Source organism: Thrips palmi, unplaced genomic scaffold, assembly GCF_012932325.1.
Source record: "Thrips palmi isolate BJ-2018 unplaced genomic scaffold, TpBJ-2018v1 HiC_scaffold_19, whole genome shotgun sequence".
Classification (NCBI taxonomy): domain Eukaryota; kingdom Metazoa; phylum Arthropoda; class Insecta; order Thysanoptera; family Thripidae; genus Thrips; species Thrips palmi.
In genome coordinates, this window is record NW_023144628.1 from 13,640,803 (window position 1) to 13,652,159 (window position 11,357).

At 44.1% G+C, this 11,357-nt stretch overlaps 2 protein-coding genes across 2 annotated transcripts; both read left to right on the forward strand.

Moving 5' to 3' along the window:
• The first annotated feature begins 126 nt into the window (after positions 1–126).
• Positions 127–5,740, forward strand: LOC117646567. The gene is made up of 4 exons (XM_034387608.1): positions 127–222; positions 1,017–1,175; positions 2,795–2,962; positions 5,262–5,740. Exons 1-4 carry the CDS (start codon positions 127–129, stop codon positions 5,433–5,435), a joined length of 597 nt encoding a protein of 198 aa, XP_034243499.1. The 3' UTR covers positions 5,436–5,740.
• A 2,515-nt stretch (positions 5,741–8,255) lies between these two features.
• LOC117646568 lies at positions 8,256–8,632 on the forward strand. Its single transcript, XM_034387609.1, has 2 exons — positions 8,256–8,365; positions 8,434–8,632. Exons 1-2 carry the CDS (start codon positions 8,256–8,258, stop codon positions 8,630–8,632), a joined length of 309 nt encoding a protein of 102 aa, XP_034243500.1.
• The last annotated feature ends 2,725 nt before the right edge of the window (positions 8,633–11,357 follow it).

An 11,357-nucleotide genomic window follows, 5' to 3' on the forward strand; every position in this document is an offset into this window, starting at 1 on the left:
AGGCACAGTAGATCCTGTATTCTGAACTACAGGAAGTCCCGGCAAAAAAAAAATAACGAGATACACTGTGGTTTTTTCCGCTCAGTGTATCAGTGCCGTTCACAACCTGCCACGTTGGTTCCAGACATGCCGCCGGGAAGAACATCCGCCGCGTCGCAGCTTGCCTCCCTGGTCGTCTTCATTGCTGCCTTAGTGGTCGCCGAGAGTCGTGCTCCAGCTACAGTGAGTGGACTCGAAGGGGTTACTCGCGCACTGCGCACTAAAATCGTAAAATACGTGTCATACACGTACTCTACAAACTCAAGTGTGTACATAGTACACTCCACCTGGAGTGTACATGCATGTACACTTCAACCTGGAGTGTACTTGGCATGTACACTTCAACCTGGAGTGTACTTGGCATGTACACTCCAGGTTGGCGTGTACTTGCAGCAGGGGGCCAGCAACAGTGTACCTGGAGGTATGCGCCACCTGGCGTGTACTTGGCAAGTACAAGCCAACCTGGAGTGTACTTGGCAAGTACACTTCAGGTTGTCGTGTACATATTAAGTACACTCCAGGTTGAAGTGTACATGCATGTACACTCCAGGTGGAGTGTACTTTGTACACACTTGAGTTTGTAGAGTATTTGTAATACCAATTTGGGGCCCAGGCCCATTGTGCCAAATCTTGGCATTTTGATGCTGTAATACAGGGTAATACCGAGTACTCTGTACACGATTTCTTGGTGTGTTTACCCCCTCGACTTGACTCGGTCTGCCTTTTTTCAGTGAATTGACGCTATATTCATAGCGTTTGGATTCTCAGTGCCTTAATCGTGCCATACACGTATTACAGGATTTTTGTGTATAGGGTATCACACAAGTGTTTACCTCTTCGAGTCCACTCACTGGAGCTGGAGAACGATTTTTTTTTTTACATTGATAGGATTATACGGCTTTTTGTTCCACTTTGTTTTGTTTCACTGCACAAGATGCTGCCACTGCCCCCGTAACAGGGCGTCTCGGTTCACGCAGGTCAAAAAGCTGGTCCCAGTCTACTACGACGTCGGGGTTTGCTCAGACAAACCTCATTATACCGAAATCCAAAACCTGACCATCACCATGGACGAGAGAGGAGCCCATTATGTCAACTCGGCCGTCTTGCTCACAAAGGAAATGAAGAGTGTGTCCAAGGTCTAAAAGCCACCATCGTTTCCTTAAAGATGTCCTGCCAATGCGAGGGGGTAACCACTCGCGTAATACCCTGTACACAAAAACCGTGTATTACGCGTAATACACGTGGTCGTAATACCTTTTTCGGGTCAAATGTGCCAAATTTTTGCATTTTAAGGCCGTAATACACGTGTAATACCTCCGTAATACAGCGTAATACCGAGTAGTCTGTACACGATTTCTTGAAGTGTTTACCCCCTCGTGCCAATGCCGTTAATTTATTACCAGTTTTCACTAAAGGTCAATTCACAGCGTTTACTGTGATCTGCCCACGCGATTCACTGTGATCTTGTTCGCGGTGTTCACTGTGATCTGGTTCACAGTAAACACTGTGAGTTTGACGCCGCTGAGCACCGAAGTACTGCAAATCAGGCTCCAATTCACGGCGTTTACTGTGGCCAGACCACAGTGAACACTGTGACCAAGATCACAGTGAACGCCGTGAACTAGTTCACAGAAAACGCCATGAATTGCATAACAGAAAACATTGGTGATAAATTAACGGCGTTGCCAGGACATTTTTTGTAGAGTGGGGGAAGTATCGTCTAAGCACATTTTTCGGAGGGTTTTAACCTCAATGAGAATAAAGGATCAGTCCAGATCAATACCCAAATTTGGCCAAGGTGTACTTTATCACCGAGGAAGGTTTCCTCACACAAATCTGGGCGGTAAAGGGTGTATCGGCTACCTGCACAGCCAGATAGTAGGCCTATCATCCAAAATAGGGTGATAAGATGATTCTCATCCAAATCTTAATCCGACTCTTCCACACAAGTTGCTCGATTTTGGACCTCTATGACGATCTTCATGAGCGCTTTGGACATGAAAGGTCCTTAGAGATATCAAAGAGACTTCTATTGGTTTCAAACATTGAAATAAAGCTATTTCGGTTGTCGTGATACGTTAGGGAATTAAAGAGATTCCAAAATAACTGAAAAAGCATACTAAATTTCACTGCGGGCAGGTTCTTTTTTTTTTTTTCAGAAAAAGGCTTTTACTATGTTGCAAATAGGTTGTCGGGATCACGAAAAGGTCGTTAAGTATTTTTATAGTACCCATAACTGCTTAACGGATCACAGGCCAAAAATCTTCTGTTTATGTTTGAGAGGGAAAGAGTTCGGTCTATCAGACACTGAAAAAGTAATGGTCGGACACATTGCCAAATAATAGCGTGACAAAATGTCACGCCAAAAATTGGCGTGCCACGAAATTCACGCAGAAAAAAGGCATGATATGTGGGTCACGCCATCATTTGGAGTGAATGTCAATACGTTTCATGAGAAAAGTCATGTCAAAAAGCGCCATGTCAAGAAATTCACATCATAAATAGGCGTGAATTCTTTAGTCTCGCCGATTTTTTGCATGACTTTTCTGTTACTCCGCGTGAAACTTTATTCACGCCCGTAAAGGGGCACGAAGTCACGCCGATAGATTTTCAGAGCAGACTCTAAAAAAAAGCGTACTTATAAAATGTCACCATAAGATCATTAAAGGAGTTAAAACCCTCTGTAAACGGTGCTGAGACCAGGTGCGTCGCTGTTTGAGAGAATTGACTTTTTGTTGTTTTTTTTTTCGTTCAGTTGCTCGTCCATCTTACAAAATGTACCGGCGGTAAGGCGACGAATCTTTGTGAGTACTACCTACGCTGGGTCTGGACCACAGGCCTGTGTCACCTCATCCCTGCAAGAGGAATGCTGTGGAGCCCCTTTTATGACGCGTTCGAACCACCTTTCAGCTGCCCTATGAAAGTACGTACCTTATCGGTGCTACCTTCTTTCTTTGAGACGAAACCCCACAGCTCATTGTTATATGCTATTTCCTTCAGGGGCGTTCCTCCCCCCGGGGGGGGGGGGGGGCTAATGGCTCGTAAAGTTCATAGAATGGTATCGTAACCAGCCGTATCATTCAGAAAGCCGTTTCCAGAGTGCAGTATGAATCACTTTCACTTCAAAATGATGTCTTGGTATCAAGGCAACAGTATTTGGGGTGAGGCTTGCTAATAAGTGCATTGAACGGTATTCAAACGTAACAAATAGCATTGGTTTCAGCATGTACTTGTAAATCAGTTAACGCATACACTAGTTTGGGTTCAAGAACTCAATTCAACTCAAATCTTTGATTGACAGGTGATCCTCTGTTTAAGAAGGGAACTTCAAAGCATTGTCTATGACAAAACAAACCTCAGAGAGGTTATAACCTCCAAAAGGCTAAAAAAAATGTAAACAAATAAGTTTGGTTGTTTCTATAAAAAATTGAACACCGAAGTTCAAAATGAGCCTCACCTTTTAGGGAGAAGGAGAAGAAAGTCTTTGTGGTAATACAATGGTTCCTGGGCAATTGCAAAGCAGCATGGAAGAAGTGTAAACAACACCAACTTGTGGCTACTTGTGGCATTCCCCCTCACAGCCTTGTCACAAAAGCAAGAGTCAATCATCAGAAACGGGTTTTCTGATTGGCTGGTGGCTGTCGTCTGCTAAAAATGTTTGTTTACCAAGGAAAGGGACGTTGTTGTGAAAAGAGAAAGAAAAGCTAAAGACAAATGTTTCAAATATTAGGGATTAAAGCTTCTCAGTATCATGGACACTCAACCATGTACACTTGACAGTGCTGAAAAAGATAGGTTAACTAAGGGGTTGTATTCCAAGCCATTCTGTAGGTTAGTAGTGGTGGCTTATGTGGTTATTTCAAAGTTCTTGATGAACCACAGTAAGCCTGTCAAGTGCCACATCTTTATGCTATGCTCTTTTTGTGTTCTTTCTTTGTGATTAGCACTTATTGGCAAGCCTCACCCCAAATACTGTTGCCTTGATACCAAGACATCATTTTGAAGTGAAAGTGATTCATACTGCACTCTGGAAACGGCTTTCTGAGTGATATGGCTGGTTACGATACCATTCTATGAACTTTACGAGCCATTAGAAATATATTTCAAGCCCCGATCAGGGTAAGGAGCTCCGGGCCAGACATGGGACCTTTTCAGGGTTGATCGACTAGTGAAGAGGTACTTTTTCACCAAATATCATCACCATACTCATACGATGTATTTTGGCAAACTCAATTTTTCACTAACTTTTAGAAGTTTTTCATAATAATTTTTGGGTATTTTTCATGACCACCTGCCGGCAACGTTTTTCCTTTTTCTGTATCACTAGTCGATCACAAAAAACTTTGCGGGGAGTGAATACAACCAAAAGTTCACCCTGGGGAAATTTTTGAAAAAAAACTCAGAATTTTGCGGAAACTTAAAAATAAGAAATCCCATAAAAATAAGGCAAAATTTTTCCCAGTCTAATCCTTTGGCAGAGTGGGTCAGGGGAACGCCCGTAATGAGTTTTAGGGGTTTCCAGACCAATCTGAGACCCTCAAGTTTGGGGCTTGTGGTGATCTGACAAAGAATGACCCTTAAAAGAGCCAACTGTCCTTGATAAAATGTACTCATGGAACCCGAACATAATCACATCTGCGGCTCAATGAGGCGTTGGCTGTCAGCCCGCTTCGCTCGCGTCATAAAGAACTCTCATGTCGCATGCATGGACAGCGACAGTCATTCCTAGAAAATGAGTATATATTTTTCCGGGTAAGGCTATTCCACAAAGTCACTTATTTCCCCCCCCCCCCTTTTCCTCACAAAGTCGTGCACCTTGTCGTGCACAAAGTCAAGCAAGCTTTTGACGTTTGCTCAATTTTGAGAACATAACTTGCTCTAAAACCTACAAAGTAATCTTTTTGGTGCGCGGAGGGTCCTATTTCTTAATGGATTACTTTCGTTGATCGTGGAACGTAATTCAATAGACGCCATAAGTGGGACCAAGCAGTATAATTGAATTGAAACCTAGGATCTTAAAATCATTGCAAATAGGTTTTTAACGATCCCGTTGCATCTTACTATTCCTTTTAACCATATCAGAATAAGGTCTTCTTCCGTCAACGTCAACATTGCTCCTGTTGTCGTCCGGTTCAGGATCCACAAAATAAGAGTCTTGAAAAATTTACCGAAAAATTCATTGACGACGTGTTCTGACAAGGTATTTTCTGTACGTGTTTTAGGGGCACTACTTCGTGCGTAATGCAACCTTGGACGTCGACAACCTTAAAGGCCTTTTTCCTGACATGCATAGACACATCTGGCCTGCAGAGTTTCAGGTGTACAATGAAAACGCTGATCTGATTGGCTGTATACTCTTCACGGTTGAATTTCGTTACGTCAAGGGGAAGGCCTAGTTGAGAGGGTGGAGAAGGAGGAAATTCAGACAATGACCGAAAAAGAGGCAAAATAAATAGGTGACCTTGACCCGTTGCGCACCATGCTTCACCCGCGCGGGAGAATCAGCACAGCAGTAAAAGAGCACCGAGGAACTGAGGTTACACTGTCGTTTGCAGCAATGCGGAAAGCCAAGGAGAAACTTTTTTTAAAAAAGTGTTCATAAATGTGATTTTTTGTTTGGAGTTTGACGTATACATTGACCAAAGTCAAAACTCAGTTTCACTGCAGTTAAGATGGAGTTTATGTACTCTCAACTGTACTTGAACTGGTAAAAAAGGAGTTCTGGTAACGGACGTTTTCATATGTATTTGATAGCAGTTGTTTTAGACAGGAAGACACCAGCTGTTTCGTAGGGGAGGAAACGTTGCTAATGAATGAAATTTTAATCGAACTCGTATCTTGATAATTCTACGGAGGCAAACCTGCGATCTCTCTCAAGTATGCAAAGCTCTACAGATCTGGTTCACTTCAAATTATTACACATCGATCTGTTATTCTTTTCAGTGATTTATTAATATCGCAAGGGCAACAAACAGGTTTTACTGCTTGTTTGATGATAATGTATCCAAAAGAGCAAGTTCCGTTTGGAAATTGAAAATTATTGCCTCAAGGGTAGAGTATCACTTGTTACGCAGTGGAGCTTCTTTAATAAAATTTCACCAAAATGCTTGCTCAATCTGTCTAACGAGTCACGTAACTGAGTATGGGCGGACGGACGAGGAAACTGACGAAGTCTTCGGCAGCGAAGGGCCTAGATGGCAGCAACACCTAAGAGATAGCGAGCAAAGAAGCTTCTATGGAGACAACGCAGCTGAGTCGACATTTCTGGACATCGCCTTGGGTGAGTAGGCAGACCTGAGCGCCGATGCCAATCTTAACGGCGGCGGCACTTTGTCAATGCTTGGCCGGGGGCGGCGGCGTAATCGGCGTGAAATCAATTTCAGTCCAATTTACCATGGGGTTAAATCATTTATTTTAAAAAAATTTATGGAAACATTTATACATATAACAAAAACATATGCATAAAACATAAAAATGTACATATAACATCAAAGACTAGCAAGCTTTGCAAGTTTTTGGTCTCTACACAATGAAATTTGCATTATTAGTTGTTGCGGCATCATGCACGCCGTCGTATTTGTAATGAACGAATATTTCCTTGTTGAGAGTATGAGGCGATATTGCGCCCCTGTTTTCCACTACTATTAGTCCAGCCACGTTAAAAACTCTGTCAGATGGAGCACTTGTGGCTGAGATGGGCAGCACCTTCTTCGCAAGTGCCGCGAGCCTTGGGGGGGGGGATTTGGCCCTCTCCCTCTAGAACTGCACAGGTTGCCCTAAGCACTTCGGTTTCCCTGCAACTTGTTTTGAGTGAGAGTGATAGACTCTCAGCAAGAATATGAAGGGAATGAGCCTCTCGTTATGATTTAGTGGAGTGACACTTTTGAATTTATCTATATTTGAGAAATGAAATATGGACAACATAACCTTCTTATGTCTGGCAAAGACACAAGAGATATGAAAGTTATACAGGGGAGCAGTTCTTCTTGTATTGACTTGCCGAGTGCCCCTTTGATTTTCAACAGAGCTTAGGTAGTGTAGAAGCTTCTCTGATAGTCATTTTGATGAGATTTAAAAAAATTTAGGTTTAATTTTGGGAGATGGAGTCACCAACTTTAAGGTGCTCCCACAATGCTGCTCATTGCTCATCGCTCATTCGGCTCGCTGAGCCCACTCATTCGCTCATTCTTGTCTCGTAATTCTATGTGTGTGACTAGGGAGGGGGGGGGGGGCGGAAGTGTTTCAATCGACATAAAATACTGCTGGGAGCCAAAAAAAAGTAAATTTTCCCGCAATGTCTGACCTTATAATCCTTAATTTAACCATAAATAAGCCGGAATCGCAGCAACTCTCCCTAGTGTCACATGAGCGATGCCCGGGCAGCAGTGCGCAGACGCGGCAAGAAATAGTCCGCCTTGATGTTGCTATATTCCGGGCGTGCTGGTTTTCACCACCCATCTGAAACGAATTTGACAAAAAACATGTTTAAATTTTATCTCCTCGACTGGCGTTGCATGCATTCAACAATAAAAAAGGGGATACCGGCCAAGACAGTCGGCGGAGCGATCTGCATGTAGTTCCAGAAGGCGTCGACCAATCACAGTTCGAGAAAGGGTCAACATCGCAGCGCGCATTGTTGGTTGGATTATAAATTTGAATTTGGAAGCCTAAAGTTCAGCTTGGGTCGAGAAAAGCAACAGGTTGGTTTTTTTTTGTAGTTTGTAAGTTGCGTTTGAACGACGTTTTTGTTGACACCTTACCTCGAAATTTCTGATTTCGTGGCACTTTCTATAACCTTCTTGCTTTTCCAGGATGCTGCAGTGCTGCTTTAAGAGGAAGACTTACCTCACCCTTCTAGCCCTCATGCAGAAGAGAAAGCGTTTAGGGCGTCATTGTGGTATGTTTGGTTGTGTTTTACCTCAAATAAAATTTTGAGCGCATCAAATTTTGATGGACTGTGAATGACATTTTTACTAGCCGACTGTTACTCTAAATTCATTGTGTTTTCAGTACGCTGCAGAAAACTCACGCTTTTCCTCTATGGAGCTGTCCTGACTCACAAGTGTAATCCGCAGCAACACAGAATTCGTGGAAGGAAAGACCGAATATGGTGGCAGCGCCCCATCTTCAGAGATCATGACAAGTATGGCGCCTGGAATACCCTCATTCCTCAGTTGAGAGAATTGGATGAAGATCTTTTCTAAAATTTCATGAGGATGACTCCCTCTGCATTTGATAAGCTACTGGAGAAAGTGGGACCATTTCTTGACAAGTCTTCATGGAGAAAGGCTATAGAGCCAGGTGAGAGGCTAGCAATCACTCTCAGGTACTTATTTTTGTGATCAAATTTATTAACCTGTTGCACCTTTATGTGATTTGCCTTATTACTTGCAGATATCTTGCTTCTGGTGATTCCCAGACTTCGCTATCATCTCTCTTCAGAGTGTCAAGCCAGGCAATCTCGAAGATAGTCTTGGAAACTACCGCAGCTATATGGCATGTCCTGAAAGATGAGGTTTTACCAGAAATGAGTGAGAACACATGGATCAAAACTGCCGCTGAGTTTGAAATTTGGTGGAATATCCCCCACTGATTAGGGGGTGTTGACGGAAAGTAGGTCCAGGTAAAGGTAAGAATGTACCACACTCACTATATTATGAAGTCTATCATGCCTTGGTTCTAATATTGTCCCATTATCATTGTTACAGGCTTTTCCTCACTGTGGCTCTCGTTGGTTTGGCTACAAGAAGTTTCACTACATGACACTTATGGCCGTCAGTGATGCAAAGCACAAATTTTTGATCGTTGAGGCTGGTACCAGCGGGAGGGCGGATGCTAATATCTTTCACAAATCTACTTTTTCAAAGCGCATACGGAACAAGACATTGGGCCTTCCTCCCTCCTGCCCTCCAAGGCCGGGCTGAGATCATCGGACTTGAATGACTGCGGAGTGTACGCCATATATTGTATGCTCTGTTAGCCATGGACTTGATTTCAGCGGCAGAATTCAAAAATCCTGACACGTGTAGAGTGAAGATTGAAAAAGAAAAATTCCGTGCATGTCCAAAAAGGCGGCACAGCTGTCTTTGGTGTGGACAGGACAAATTCGCAAATAATTCTTCTTCTTTCGTCGGCAAAATGATTCACTGAGACGCATGTCTTCGGTGCATTCGCGAAAAGTGATGTGAAAAGCTTTGCACCAAGGAACAGATGATTTCACTTGTGTACTGCGAGAATACTTACACTGTAAATCCAATGGCAATACTTTTGGTACTTTTTTTGGCGATACAATTCAGTATTGCCAATAAACGGCCTTACAGAAAAGTATTGCCTTCATAACGGCAATACACAAATGTATCGCCAACATATGGCGATACCCCGGAGTGTTACCACAATGTGGCAATAAACGTTGAACAAATCAAGGGGACAAGTTCTTTGTTTAATGCCGTGATTTTGGCAATACCAAAAAGTATCGCCAAATTTTCGCGATACTTCTATGTATCGCCGTTCTGAAGGCAATACTTTTCCGTAAGGCTGATTATTGGCAATACTCAATTGTATCGCCGAAAAGTGTACTTCAGTATCGCCTTTGCATCTGCAGTGTAAAGAAAATAATCTTCAGGCACGATGGAGCTCGCACTAAGACTAAAACACAAAGGTGAGGTCTGAGCTCTTAGGGGCCGTCCATAAAATACGTAACGCTTTTTGAGGCAATTTTTGACCCCCCGCCCCCCTATGAAACGAAGCGTAACGCTGCCTTGGACCCCTCCCCCGGTGCGTTACGTGACGAATTGCTAAAAGGTTAAAAGCACGCAGAAACTGTCAAAACGTACGAGGAAACCACAATTTCACGCTTTTAAGTGTAGGCGTGTATGGGTCGATTTGCGTTACATCACGCCGGGTCAAACCCCCCCGCCCCCCCCCCCCATGAACGCACCGTAACGGAAGCTCTGACCCCCCCCCCTTAAGTGCGTTACGTATTTTATGGACGGTCCCTTATGAGGGACAGGAAAACGAAGCTCTCCGATCCAGCAATTCAAAGTCACAACACAGTCCGTTACAGTCAGCTGAAGTGATGGATTAAAGAAAGAAGACAAATATTCCTCCAAAACAGCACATTTACACTGGTAGCCAATGAACGTGACGTCACGTTCGTTTACAAGTGATAAGGGCGATGTTAGTTTGAGCGAGAATCAGCTGAATATGCCGAGCCGTTTAAGAGGAGTGCGGACAAACACAGACAGACCGACAGGAAAAACTTTTCAACCCCACTGGAGGAACAGGCTTCGCTCAGCCAACAAATTTTGATGTAAAGTGATCAGTTTCATTTTTGTTTACATTGAACCCTTTTATGACGAATCCGTCCCACTCAGGGCACTAGGGTGAGCCGAAAGGACAAATTTTTCTCTGATCGAAAACCGGTAAGTTATCCGGCAAAAGTGGCCACTTGACATCCGAAACATGCCTGCAAACATTTTTTTCGATCAGGCAACCAAACAACACATCAAAAACGGCAGATAAAAGACAGTTTTTTGCTCCTTACAAAAATCTTGAATTTTATCCATCATCCTTATTTGATTGTTAATATACTGGACAGAGATTTACTGATAAAATTTACTTACGGTTCAACAGTATGTATGGAGGGATGGCACTGTCTCCCAAGTATACACTGGAACTTCACGTGCGTGAACCTAAGCAGCGGCGAATACAAGTTATCGTCGCCGGCAGCGTTGGCGTATGCCACTGAAGTTGATCTTTCCACTACCCATCGGCGATTATTTCCGTCATCTCTATGACTTACAAAGTCCTTAAACGAGGCGAATTTTTGCCTTACGGACAAAGACATGACTGTTAGCGATGCACGGACTCCGGTCAAACGGCGCGGTAACTTCGCGGTCTTGGCGTACCGTTATGTCACTGCCGGGTAAAGGACCCGTAACGTTCTCTCTTCTCTCGGCGTATACTTCACTGCCAAGACCAAGGGTTTCTCAATTCTCTGTTTTCAGTATTTCAGGTCATGCTGGCACATCAATCCCCACTCCGAGCAACGAAAATCTTTGCTGTTCTTGCGGAATGGAGGCTGGAGGCAGAGCTCTCAAAAAACGCCCATTCAGACCGACCGCGCCAGGCTGAGCGGCCTCCTCGCTGGCCGCACGGGATCGGGAATTGGAGTGAGACAGTGCCGGAAATGCACGAATGACGACCGAAGCCAAACAGCTCTGCCGGCCTCTGCGGGAGACCACCGGCCGGCAGCCGGCCGCACGCGGCCTCTGCCCCGGCCGGTGTTTCGCCGGTCCGCCTGGGCTCGGCCGAGGCGG